This window comes from Strix aluco, chromosome 2 (genome assembly GCF_031877795.1).
Source record: "Strix aluco isolate bStrAlu1 chromosome 2, bStrAlu1.hap1, whole genome shotgun sequence".
Lineage (NCBI taxonomy): Eukaryota > Metazoa > Chordata > Aves > Strigiformes > Strigidae > Strix > Strix aluco.
The window spans coordinates 51,364,647-51,378,791 of NC_133932.1; the positions used below are offsets into that span (position 1 = coordinate 51,364,647).

A 14,145-nucleotide genomic window follows, 5' to 3' on the forward strand; every position below is an offset into this window, starting at 1 on the left:
TGTGGAAGCTGGAGCACATGTCCCATGACCTTCCAATACATAGAAGAAGGTTACCCAAAAGACAGAGCCAGGCCCTCCACAGTGGCACCTGATGGGAAGAACACAAGAGAGCAGTTGGGACTTGAAGAGAAAGTTTCAGACTAGGTATAGGGGAAATTTTTGTCACTATAAAGGCAGTCAAGCAGTGGAGCAGGTTGCTCATGAGCTTGTGTGATCTCTGTCCTTGGAGGTTTTCAAGATCCAACTGGGCAAACAGCCTTGAACAGCTTGGTCTGACCCCAGAGGTGGGCCAGAGATTGGAGTAGAGACCTCGTGAGGTCCCTCCCAGCGCTCTGCGGTCCTGACCTAGGACAAAGCTTGGTGCCAAAACTTAACTTATTTTTTCCTTATTTTTTGGTACATGCTTACAAACAAATGGTTTAGACTCTTTAGTGTGTCAGTTACCTGTCTATAAAGTGGAGGTAGTGTTACTTGTCTACCTCAGTGGTGTTTCAAGCATGAAAGGCTATGATATTTTGGATGCTTTGGCAAAATAGATATAGACAACGAAGCAGTTAGGCCTTCAAAGTCTGCCTAAGAAGCTGATACAGGGTTATTGTGCATCTTCTCAAGCACTAACTGTGAAGTCTTGGGAAGCTGTTTTCTGTGGGTTTACTTTCATGAAACTCTTTGTGTGCTGCCAAAGAAGTTGATCACCTTAAAAGGTAGTCAGCTGTGTCAAAATGTATTAGTGTTAGCAACAGCTCTGTCAGCAGGCTTTCTATATGCTTCTGCCAATTACGGTAACATTTGTCATATTTTCCTAGCTAATATTTTTCTTCTTGCTATGGTTGTTTCTGTGGGCTTCTTGACAGAGGGGAAGCAGACTTAACTGCTTTTACATCAGGAGCAGTGTACCCGTTTCTGCCCTGTACATCAAATCTACAGCTTATTGATGGATAAATTGAGAATTTTTTGTTTTGTTTTAGTTTTTTTTGACCGCCTACCTTTCAGCTTTGGTGATCTTTAGTAAGAGATTTGCAAAGCTGTCCTACAATTTTCACACATATATAAGGAATTAACCTCTTTTAAAAAGAAAAAAAACAGTATTCATTGGAAGATTTACTGAAAATTAATTTCATTTTGTGGCATTTCAACTTAGAATATGCAGAGGTGTATACACAGAAGTTTTAAGAAATCTTTGGAGCTTGAGATTTAGAATATTCTAATATTCTGTATACCTTTTTTTTAACTGTTTCTTCTTTTTCTTTTCCCTCTCCACCTGCCTTTTCTTCTGCAGGAAATAAAGAAGGACATGAAGAAAGAAAATACTGCCAACAAACCACCAGAGAAGCCTATAAATGAAGTTTCCAATGGAAGCCCTTTATTGTTGTCTGAGACAATTATTAGAACCAACAAAAAAGGTATAGTATATGGAAGCTTAAATGCAGGTTAAGTTCAGACCTCTAAAAGAGCAAAGTGTAAACCTTCCTTGTTTCTAGAAATAAAGCTAGAGTCTAACTGTAAAGGCATAGCAGGAATAATTTAAAAAAATTAAAAATCTCATTGTCCTCTTAGACTGGCATATAGATGCATGATTATGTCTAATATTTCCACATTAATTTGCACAGACATCCCTTTCTTAAAGAAATCCTTCCTGGATACATTTAATTAAGAAAAGCTGTATGAGGAGATTACTAAAGCTTATTAAAGTAAGAAACTGACAGCTTGCATATATGGAGGTTTTTGCACAGTGATGTCAGTTCACATTTATGTATTCATGTTCTATCTGGGACAGAGACTGGTTCTGACAGAGAACTTTAAAAAAAAGAAAAAAGTGGAAAACATAAATCCTAATGCATTAGTTTCCTGGGAAGTGTCTATCACTGTCTTCCATTTCAGACTGGAATGTGTGTTCTTCATGTCTGGCTTGATTCCCAATGCAGATTCCTATGTAGGCTTTTGAGCTGCTAAAATGAAAGCCTCCAGATCTTCTGTCTCTTTCCCTAGCTCCCAGTCCTGCTCTCAGAAATATCAGAACAAAAGAAAAAATTGGCAATAGAAAAGCTGGATTTTTCTTTAGGTTATGTTGATGGTCCCATTTGTGGGAGGACAGTTGGCTGTGTGCAAGAGATGGGCTGTATTTTTTCTTGGAGAATTCACTGGATGGTTTCTTGCTTGCTGTCTTATACAGAATAATCTGTTGTCATTAATCATTGCTGTAATGTAATTTTCATTTTGGCATGTCTTGTATACTGTTAGGACTATGCATATGGAAATTTCCATATTATCAGCAAATATTGTATTTGAGCTGCAGTTTGACTAGAGGTCTTAAACCTAAGGTTTGCAATTGCAAGTGAGGAAGATTTAACAACATCTACAAAATGACTTCCTTTAAAATGTGAGGGGGAGTAATCCCCACCTCTTTTGTAAGGGATGATGTCCTCTGAAAGAAAAAATTGGAAATAAATTTCAGAAAGCTTTGTCTTTTGAGTTTGTCATCTTGAATCTGGAGGCACATCCAACATTTCTGCTTTGGGTCATAGGTTTTTCAAGCAACAGCAGAATTAAATTACCAAGAATTACTCTTTTTCATGGCTGGTATACAGAACCATATGAGTAGTTGGGAAATTATCTAGGGACCAAGGCTGTTCCATATTGCTTCAGCTGCTATTTGGAGAAGGCTAATAGCTGTGGCAGATGCAGAGATTCGGTTCAGTCACAAGGGGATAACACTCCAAATATGATACTTAGAGCACAGACTTTCTCCTTTTCTTTCTTCCCTCTGGCTCAGAAGCTTTAATGGATTCAGGAGATGAAGAAGTTCTCTTTTTCTGTCTGTAGCTGGAGAATACAAAACTTCATATTTATTGAAAGGAGAAAAGCAAAGACTGACATGAAGATCTGTAGCTTGAGGAAGGGGTTAGGTTTGGAAATAGCAGATTTCATATTAGGATGTTGTTGCATTGGATTTTGTTGGTGAGGATTGCACTTCTCATGGCTACCTCTACACAGTGTCAGGGTTATTAAACTTTTCATTTTGGCTGCTTCTCCACAGCTGTTTCCATTGCTGCAGAGAAAGCAGTTGCAGCATGCTGTACTCCAGCAGTACAGCTAAAGATGCATAACAAGGCCAAGAGAGATTCCCCTCTTTTTTCCTGGGGTAGGTTTGAGCATGGTGCCAAAGTAGCCTTGTTTAAGTGAGGACACATTAATACAGAATCTTCTAATATCTATGTGGCAAATCTCCTTGTGGAAAGTGTTGCAATATTTTTCTGAAGAGGGAGCCTTAAATGCCACAGGGATTATTTTCTTCAAGTGTTCTTGTGCTGTGATTTTTATTAAACCATATCTCAATCTGTTTACTGATCATTGAATGTGACCTGACCTGAAAGAGAGTATTTTTTTTTTCCTCCATGTTGTTAGGAAATGAGGAGGAGAGGGATGCATTTCAAGGTCTTTAGTCACTCTTCAGCAGTGAAAATAGTAGGCAATATTATTTATTTGCTTGGGCAACGTAATCTTAATGCTTGCAACTTCAGAGCAGATCCAGTGATGTAGGAGTGAAGCATTCTGTGCTGGTGCATTGTTTTTATTACCAAGATGATGCTAAGCGCTTTTCTACTGCTGTGGTGTTATGTTGCGTAGCTTAACTACTTAACTTGTTTGACCTAATTTAAGTGGCAGCACTTTAGCAGGCATCTACATTTTGAGCAGAAGAATCTTGGCCTCTCAGGCTTCTGGCTTGTAGAGAGTTTTTCCTTGAGGAATACTGACAAGTGTCCAACAGTGGTATTGAAGGAAAAAAGCTAAATTATTTGTAAGAAACATCTAAGTAGCTAAGAGGAAAAGAATGGATTTCTGAACAAAAAAGATATTTAGGATCCAACTTTATATCTTGTTTGTTCGTGCTAATTATTTCTAAGTACTGTATTGAAATTAGGGCTTCTTATAATAAAATCAGTGTAAATTGAAATGCCTCTTGTAAAGGCGTATTCATCAAATAAGTAATGGACATTACTACTTTGGATTACAGATGTAATCTAGGAACGATTTAAAGTTAGTGTAATGCCACTGGTAGTAGCCTACCTGGGTTAGTACTTCCATTACATAGTGAGGGCGGCAACTGATTGTTGTATTATTAGTTGTAGATCACTACCTGTGAATCATTCAGGGTTTTGTTAGAAAGACAAGGAGAAGATGGAAGGATTTGATTTTGTCTGCTTTTCCTGGAGGCAGTAAAACCAGGATTTCTCATTCTTCGATGTTTCTTGCTGACTACAAATACTAGTGATCTAATGGAAACAAATGGTAGAAATGACTGCTGTGGTGGACATAGTTTAGGAAACTGTTGCAGTTGGCCTTAATATATTTGTGAGAGTTAATATTTGTAGGTATTTCCTCCCTTCACAGGGTTGTAAGTATGATCTAGAAGTTAGGGCTACACCTAAGAAATAATGGGTTTATTTTCTAGGTCTGCCACAGAGTTCCTTTGTAACTTTTGCTAAATCACTTAAACTCTGTTGGCCAAATTACCACATTTAATTTCCAAGGTCAGGTATATTAATATGTATTGATTTTTCAGAGGGAGGGGTTTTTTCTTCTGATTTATTGCAATGGCATATCCAAATTTATTCATAACTTCCAAATATTTCAGGTGTGTCTGCCTCAGGCTGCCTATTGGCAAAACCTTGGTTTATACCTGCCTCATAAAGATGTTGAGATCTGCTATAGCATGGTAGTAATGGCAATTAATATCTAGGAAGGTGACCATTTTAATATAGTATTCCAGTGAGTTCATGCTTCACCTCTGAAAGGCTCAAAAGGAACGTTTGCTTGAGTGTAGAGATAGGGTTAGGGAAACATAAAGTCCTTGTGCTTTCCCTGAGAATTCCCAGGGCTGCAGCAGCTCTAGGCTAGTTTTGATGGGTGCTTTAGGAGCTGCATTATCAGCCCCTGTCTAGGGAAAAGGGCCATGGCACTGAACAACCTGTCTGAAGCTGTATGAGTATCAGCTGTGGTTGGCTTGCATATCCTTTGCCAGAATCTAGGAGGGATCATTTTCTTGCTTCTTCCTACAGTTCATATGCCAAAAAAATCCTTTCCTCGTCAGGTGTGGGTTTTTTAGTCGTATCTTTTGACTGCTTCAGAATTTTTGGTTAGCATATAGAACTATTGTTCTAAAACTTTTGTAAAGCTGAGTTAAAAAAAAAATCCTTTTTTCTATTTAGGATTGGTATTGTTGCACCCTAGTAATAACAGATTGGGAAAAGCTTTTCTTCCCTGAGAACATTTTCAGATTGTTTAAAGAAAGCAAAATTATTGCTATTGTTACTATTATTTAGTAATGTAAGAAAATTACAGTCAGGTCTTGGAACAGGAAAACACTGAAAGATAACTTTTTTTTTTCTTAAATGCTTTTCCAACATGGTGAAATTCCATCTTTTCTAAGTTAAATTTCAACATCTAAAACCAGATCTGAAGTTGTGCAACTGTTTCAGATCTGTCATAAATTCAGTACGATCTTCATCCAGGTATAAAGGGACATAATGGAAACTTGCATGCAATGACCTTAACTGTTAAATGACTATGGCTTTTTAAGTATGATTTTTAAGTATCCTATTTTATTCATTGTGCTATTTTGTGTATCTGGGAATAGGAGCCCACTTGCATAGACCAAATTGCAAAACTGGAGTTGATAGGCTGTATTTTGTGAGTAAACTAACAATTGATCTACAAGTAAACATATTTGAGGAGAAGATATATTGCCTTGCCAGATGTATTTGTTTTATATAAACTGTAAATGCAGTCTGCATTGAGGTTATTCAAGCCAGCAAATCTGGAACAGCTCATCGTGTGTTACATGTTCTTAATCAGAGCCAAACACTGAAAGCAAGGACATGTTTTTTCTAGTTCTCTTGAGAATTATTTATTTTACCTTCCACCCTACATTTAAATGATAAAGATAATTTGCATCCTATCCTAAAAGGGAGAGTTTTGTGAAAGTAGGTTTGATGATATAATAGGTTTATATTAATAACAAGTCTGTTGTATGCAAAACTGAGATTTGGGTCTATTTTTGTGAATTAGAGAAATGGGAAAAGTATTTTACAAGAAAAATGCTGCATCTTTTGGTTCAATACTTTTATGATTATTTGGATACAAAAAGACACCCCATTTATTAAAAAGACAAGCTGATGGTGGCTCAATGTATGAGTGTGTCAACTCTAAGCTATGATTCTGGTCATATTTTTCAACAGAAAGGCAAACCTCAAAATTTCCTTCCTAAAATCTTTTATTACTAAACCTAGTGCAAATGACTGCCTTAGTCGTGTGCCAGTCATGCTTGATGAGGTGTCTGACCCTCAGTATGCTCAGCTTTGGCTTTCCTTTCAAACACAGGAGGTTTGAAGGCATTGATCTGTGTTTTGGTTGGATTATCTTTCTGCTGTTTATATGTTCAGGCCTTCTCCACAGACAGGCTTTGGTGTTCCCTTGCAAATACTGCCAACTTCAGAGAAATTATAGCTAGCATGAAAAAAAACCCAACCTTTTCGCTTTTAAGATCAGCTAATTGGTGTATAATCAGTATACAGTTTACACAAATATGCACAAGACCATACTTCTCAGCCTGTTAAGGTTAAAATATGCATACAACATGACACAAACCCAAAATGAGATATAAAAAATTAATGGCACAGGAAACTCAAATTCAGCAAAATATTTATTCTTTGAGTTTAAATACCATATCTGCATATGCATAAGTAGTGTCTCAGATAATACATGTTTCCTTTAAAGGTACAGTTTCTTGAAAATAAGTACTTGGATAATTTTTACACTGAGGTAAGCTACACAGCACTCAAAGGTACTGCTTTCAGTTCAGAGAGGCAGAAAAAGACACTGGTCTGTGCTGGACATGTGGATGGCAGCCAGAAAGAAACTTGTGGGGGGTGTGTGTGTGGTGTGTGATCTGTAGCAGTTTAACAACTTTTTTCTGGATGCATGAGAGAAGGACTATAATCCCTGCTAGAGGAAAGATCTCTACTTGATGAAGTTCCCTTCTGATTATTAAAACCAGTATATTATTATATACATGCCACCTGTAGAGAATACATGAAAAAATGATTCTTTCTAGCATTTCAGTTTCATGATTCTCCTCTTCTGATGAAGATTACTTCTCAGTTGTGAAAGTGAGGGGACACTTAATGTGCATGGAATATAGCTAATCTCGGAGCTGCGTTCAGATGAGGGGTAGCTGTTTAATGTGTGAACATCCTTCCTTGCATCATGGGGCTATGCTTTTGGATTCAACATTCTTTTATATAAATAAATTTATATAGTAAGGGAAATCATAAAACCGTGCAATTTAAAATTACTGCGTTATCTGTCTGATGCCATGAGTTTAGTTCTTTTGGGGTTTGTCTTGTAGTTGTAACTGTACTGTGAAATCTGCCTAAAACAGTCTTATCCTGTAAAACAGGAATTTAGAGATAGGTGTTACAGTTGTTCTAAATTTGAGACTAGTCTGTTGACCGTTGATGTGATTTTTTTTTTTTTTTTGTCTAGAAGAAAAATCTCAATGCTGTCTTCTTGGCAACAGTGGAATGGGTGCTCACTCATTCTTTTCAAGCAGATCTTGTTTATGAGTCCTATTTAAATAACAATTTAATGTATTTAAAATCTAAACTTTTTCTGTTGTGGTCAATTGCTGCCCTGGTTTTCAGTTAAGGTTTCATTATCCAGATTCCAATAGCTTATTCCAGTGAGATAATTTCTTTTCCTGTTGTTTACTGTGCAGTGCCCCCATCATCTTTTTATCTTAAGTGCCTCCCCTTTCTTTTCAATTACTCTTTCCTCATACTCTACAAAATGCACAAGTGCTGCACCCTCATGTAGCTTCTCCAATTTTGCATAGTTGAGTCCAGCCACTGGTGTGGGATCCAAATGAGTAGCATGAGGCTCTGTGTAGGAGCAGCCTGAAGAAGTCAGTTGTAGAAATCCCTCTTGGTTTGAATTGGAATTCTAAGTTAATTCTATCCTCTGGGCTTCTTCTGTTTGCCCAGATGGCTATCTTCTTGTGTGTCATATGTTTAGCTCTAGGAATTCCATTATGGACTGCACTGTAAAAACAGTGGACAAAATTACAGCCACTGCATCAAGGAGCTAACTATAGATACACATGAGTGTATATACATATGTATGCAACAAGGTAACAGATAACCAAAAATAGAATACAAGGGAAGATGCATTATTTGGGTGACTGCTAGCAGGCTAACTGTTTTCAGTTTCTTGCAGACAGAGGACACTTGTTTTAATGACAGATTTAAATCTGGACCTGCATTTGGAAATTGGGAGGGAAGTATGAAGAAAAGTGTCACAACGCTGGTTTTAAAATTTAACAGGCACTGCTGGATGCTGACACCCAGGACAGAGAAGAAGCAGAAGATGACCTTTTCATATAGAGTCTGAAGAGACATGGGAGAGCAATCACTGATCAGCATTCTGAGCAGCTTACAGATGAAACAGAGGGAGGTAGTTATGGGGGCAAATGAGGACATGAGTTAGGTTTGTTGGTTGTTTTTTTTTAAAATATAGATCCAGAAGTATCAATGGAAAGCAGAGATAAGTGAGTTTTTAAGGAAGACAGTGAGAGGAAACAGGTGAGGAGGTGGAACAGGGCTACAGGGACAGTTGAAAGAACAAGGAGAATAAAGTCTTTTTACAAGTAATTTATGCAAATATAAAAAATGCTTCACTTGAAGAAATAGTTTATGGAGTTGCATCTTCTCTTTTGTGAACACTTATGAATTTTTGTTTAATTGGTTAAAGGATTTTTTTTCCTTTCTAAAAGCTTTGCAATATGTTTTACACATCTGAAGTACAAAATGAAGTCGATATACCTTCTAACAGTTGTATGAGAATTTGATAGTTCACTCTTATCACAGTATATGATAATTGTCCAAAAGGTACTAGTCAAGAACAAATGTGTTGTCAAACTCAAATGTAAAATGTTTTCCTGTTAGCAGTTATATTGAGATCTCCTTGAATGCAAGCCAAAACCAATAAAATAATAATAAATGCTAGAGCCATTCTTGTTAAAGTAACAACAGTAACGAGTTTGAAAGTTTCTCGTCTTAAAACTAAGTTTCACCATCACAAAAGAGACTTTATTTTTCCGCAAGCTTCTTCTGAGAAGTGTCTCCTGCTGCCAGCAGTTCCCTCCTCACTGCTGTAGGATAAGTCCCTTGGCACCTAGCAAGGCCCAGCTGCCTTTGAGGTCTATCCCTGACCTGTCTCTTGATTGTAGCTGGCTGTGTCTGTCTTCTTTAGGATTTCATCTAGGTAGTGTGGGATTTTCAAGAACAGAATAGCTAACTTGATTTGAAAATTAGCAAACCAACCTTTCACCCCCTGTCCCTTCTCACAACTTTCTGTGATTAAGGAATGGCAGAAGATGGGCAGGGTGGCTCATCTGAAACTTAGCCTTGGAATGAGTCACTGGGATCACTGTACATTTCCCAGTGCTTAACCTGGGGTATTTATGCCTCGTATCTGGCAGCTGTGATAGGAGAGAGTCAGACTTCCAATTCTGTGGTAGAGACAATGAAAGCAAAGGAGCAATGCAGGGATACCATTGTGGAATATAAAATATAACACTATCTGGAAAGAAAATTTGGGGTCAGGAGAGTATACTTTGTCTGTGCGAGCTAATATCTTTTCCGTGAGCTCTGAAACTTTGCCAGTGTACTTTAAACTGAGTCAAGAATGCTTGCCTTATTCCTGGAGTTAATCTTGATGAATTTGTAACTGCTAATTTAAATACTTCCATCTAAGTGTGCTCTCACAGTGACAGGCAGATCCTTAGCTCAGTGCTGCTTTACCTTTGCTTGCTTGGATAGTAGCTGGGATGGTGCTGTGTTGCTTTTATGGGGACAGGGAACTGGTGTTAGCCTTCCCTGCTGTGCTGGAATCAGGGCTGTGTGACTGTTGACATCTTTCCCCCATTGCCTGTAGGTTGTGATAAGAGCCAGCCGTTCTATGGTAAGTTACGGTACTAATCAGCGTACTGAGGCAGTTGCAGGTTACTGGCTCCTCTGACAACCATAAAAACCTTTGAATGGTTTCTGGGGTTGTAGGTGAGAAGGAGGGCCTGTCAACAGCTCCCTTGGGTCTCCTTCAAATTGCAGGGTCACGTGACATGAATTGAAGACCTAAACAATTTATATGAATAGTTGGTCTGAGAATTTGTTCTTAACCCAATAAGCACTACTCTATGAAAAAGATTTTTGAATGTATGTAAACATGTAAACATATGCCTTTGTGCTTTTTTTTGGTGATTGTATTTTTTAAAAACAGCTCCATACTTGTGCTCTCTGCATTGGGATAGTGACTTGTTCTGCTGCTGCTGAATCACTTCAGTGCAGGAAACTTTTTGACTTCTGTCTACTTGGACCAGAGGAAACTACAGTCATTATTCAAGAGCTTCCTCTTCTGATGGAATGGCATTTATAAACCCAAGTTAGGATAAACTTCTGCAGACAGTGACAAGAATGTACACAGCAAAAATGAACCGTGGCTTCTGGTAGGAAGTATGCTGTGGGAGGAACCTCTGTGAACCAGCTGCCAGTCCGGGATTTGGTTAGGAGTGTGTGTCTGTGGAGGTGATTTAACTCTGAATGCTCTTTGCATAGGCATTTTTCACCTGTTGTCTTGTCCTACTCTCATTTCCAAGTGAACGTATGCAACGTCTTTGCTGTTGGCTGCAAGTGACAAGAAACTATACGAATGTGTTGCCCATAAGGCACATTGTTTGTGCTGGTTTATGATCTTTGATAGATTCTGTGAGACATTTTGCTTCCAGAAATTGATACAGGCTTTAAAAACTTTCTTCTGATAAAGTGACATTGCCTGGAATGAACTTGTCACTGCACTCATTTTAATTATTTTTCACACACAGTGTGAAATACTTCAATTCATCTGGTTAAAAGCTTCTGAAGTTAGGAGAGTTTGTTTTCATATAATTAGATTTGAAATACACATAGAGGTATCAGTCAGTGTTGATAATGCATGACTTGGATTATTCTGAGTAGGATGGCATTATTAGCTATGTAGGCTCTCAGTTTTCAGATTCATAGAATCACAGAATGGTTTGCATTGGAAGAGACCTTAAAGATCATCTAGTTCCACTCCCCTTCCACTAGACCAGGTTGCTCAAAGCCCTGTCCATCCTGGCCTTGAACACTTCCACGGAGGGAGCATCCACAGCTTCTCTGGGCAACCTTTTCCAGTGCCTCACTGCCCTCATAGTGAATAATTTCTTCCTTACATCTAATCTAAATCTACCTTCTTTCAGTTTAAAGCCATTACCCAGTGTCCTATCACTACATGCCCTTGTAGAAAGTCCCTCTCCAGATTTCTTGTAGGCCCCTTTTAGATACTGGAAGGCCACTATAAGATCTCCCCAGAGCCTTCTCTTTTCCAGGCTGAACAACCCCAACTCTCTCAGCTTGTCTTCATAAGGGAGGTGCTCCAGCCCCCTGATCACCTTCGTGGCCTCCTCTGGACCCGCTCGAGCAGGTCTATGTCTTTCTGATGTTGGGGACCCCAGAGCTGGACATGATACTCCAGGTAGGGTCTCACAAGAGTGGAGTAGAAGGGGAGAGTCACCTCCTTTGACCTGCTGGCCATGCTGCTTTTGATGCAGCCCAGGATATGGTTGTCTTTCTGGGCTGCAAGCACACATTGCCGGTTCATGTTGAGCTTCTCATTAACCAACACCCCTAAGTCCTTCTCCTCAGGGCTGCTCTCAATCCACTCATCACCCAGCCTGTATTTGTGCTTGGGGTTCCCTCAGCCCATGTGCAGGACTTTGCACTTGGCCTTGTTGAATGAACTGCATGAGGTTTCCACAGTCCCACCTCTCAAGCCTGTCCCGGTCCCTCTGGATGCCATCCCTTCCCTCCAGCGTGTTGACTGCACCACACAGCTTGGTGTTGTTGGCAAACTCGCTGAGGGTGCACTCAGTCCCACTGTCCATGTCACCAACAAAGATGTTAAAAAAATTCCTATATTATGTAGATGCAGTGATTTGAGTAACAAGATACTATGCCTGTAAAGGAATATTTCTTGTTTCCACTGGCATGAAGTTTCCTAAATTTTATTCATTGAATACTTCATGCATGTTTTACCTTAATTCAGAATTTCCTTCTTCACAGGCTACTCCAACATTATCAAGGTGCTCACAGCATGGAAAGTTGTGCTGTTTAGTGGTGCGTTGTGATGTATTGTACTGTTTACCATATTTTTTATGGTTATCTCACTGCTTTGCAATATTATTTCACAGTTAAGATGCACTGGTATTTTGTAGTAGTTCCTGTTCTATATCTTTCTGCATTCCCTTTTCAATTATAAATACATATTTGTGTCTGTTTCTTGCTTGGTGTTAAGTTGTAATGTCATCCTGTTTAAAAATTCAAAGCATGTTGCTGATTATGGTTAGTTTCCAAGCTCATTGGTAGGGTGGTGTGCTTGACAGGGGAGTGAAATGTGGAAGTGCTGACAAGTGGCTGATGGCTGATTCTTGGCCCCAAGCACAAGATTGTGAAACAAAAGATTATTATTATCTGTCACACAGCAGGAGCCGTTATTTCCTAACCTCAGTGCTGACTTTATTTAGAAACTGAAGCAGAGACTGGGCAGAGGTCCTCATGGTGAGAAGTAGCTCCCTGCAGATGCCCAAATTAGCTGGGAATGAGTTTTGAAGTCAGTGGGGATGTAATGCCACTAGCATGCTCCTCTGCCTGGGCTGCATCACCCCAGTGAAGTCCCTTATGGTTTTAGCTGTTACTATAGCATCTGCTGTGGCTGCATCTTCGTAAATCTGCCACTCTATTCCACAGACTATTCCCAAGAGCACTGGCACCTGCAAGAACCCCAGGTCACCAGTGGCAGCCCAGGATACATCTGCTTTCCCCCAGCAATACTTGGCTGCTACAGAATCTGTTTCTGATACTGTTTTCTCTAGGGACCAGATTTTGTCAGCTTTGTACCCGTATAGTGCTCAGCCTGGCACTGTATTCATTGCTCAGATTTCTTGAGTAGTACGCTACAGTAGATGATGGGGATAACACTGTGTTTAGTGATCAAACAGGGTATAGTAGTGTTCCAGCTGTCCAGTAGCTTGAATTTAAGCCACCATATGCATTTAAGCAGCTCTTTTCTCTAGGTCATGTGTTTTCCTATTGACTATCATCCTCTGTCATGCATTCATTATGGATATTTCAGTGGTAAAATAACCAAGTGCCCTCACACAAGCTTCAGTCAATAGCACCAGATATTCCGTTCATTTTAAATAACTGTAAATGCTGTAGTTTTGTATTTCCCTACTTCATTTAGTACCACGTGTACCTTGTAGACTTCTGTCAGACTCTTACCAGATTCCAGATGTCTCTGATCTATATAGTCTGGTATCTAGCTCTGCAAAAGCTGCAAGATGTAATGTCAGCCATTATTGCTTAATTTTGCAACTACAATCATAAAACTTGGTATTTTTTCAGGCCTAGGAGTTCTCTGTTAGACTACTGACTCAACACAGTGTTAACCTAAATTACACGGGTCATGGTTACTTCTGGGAATTCATAAGAGGTCAGGAAGTGTACAGGAAATGATTTAAATTAAAAAAAGCTCCAGTGACCTAAGGAAAACCAAAAGATTCACTCACGTGCCTGGCAGCTATTGAGCAAATAGCGTAGCGGAAAATAAAAGTAATAAACGTTGAAAGGTTAGCCTGAGGCTGTAGTTTCAGAAGCATGTCAAGCTAGCACTGCCACCAAAAAAAGAGCCGTCTTTCCTGTTTTCCTTCTTCACATGTTCTGGTACAGATGTATGGCTGTGTGGTGGGTCAGATTAGGAGAATTATCAGAGTTAACATTAAACTAGCAAGAAGAATGCAGCGTTTGTTTTTAATAGCAGGTCAGTTCACTGTCTACCTCCTCACACTGCTTCATAAGCACTTGATCTGACAGGGTGGCAAGGAGTGTTGCAGGAGCTGGGGGAAGCAGAGAGAGCAGCAGTGCTGCCTTTTATTTGGCTGCAGATGAAAATCATTCTAAAAGTGCTGTGAAGGTGTGATGGTTTTTCAAACTTTTTCAAAGATGGTTCATGGTC

General features: G+C 39.2%; 1 protein-coding gene across 5 annotated transcripts in view; it reads left to right on the forward strand.

The window, feature by feature from the left end:
• The window catches only part of SH3KBP1 (SH3 domain containing kinase binding protein 1), a 237,431-nt gene that overhangs the window by 84,329 nt on the left and 138,957 nt on the right, over positions 1 to 14,145 (forward strand). For 4 of the 5 annotated variants that reach the window (XM_074814691.1, XM_074814693.1, XM_074814692.1 and 1 more), the window contains one exon: positions 1,280 to 1,403. In XM_074814691.1, coding sequence (XP_074670792.1) covers positions 1,280 to 1,403 — 124 coding nt within the window. Of the gene's footprint in view, positions 1 to 989; positions 1,009 to 1,279; positions 1,404 to 14,145 lie in introns of those variants that run through there. The other variant, XM_074814695.1, reaches the window with a different exon arrangement.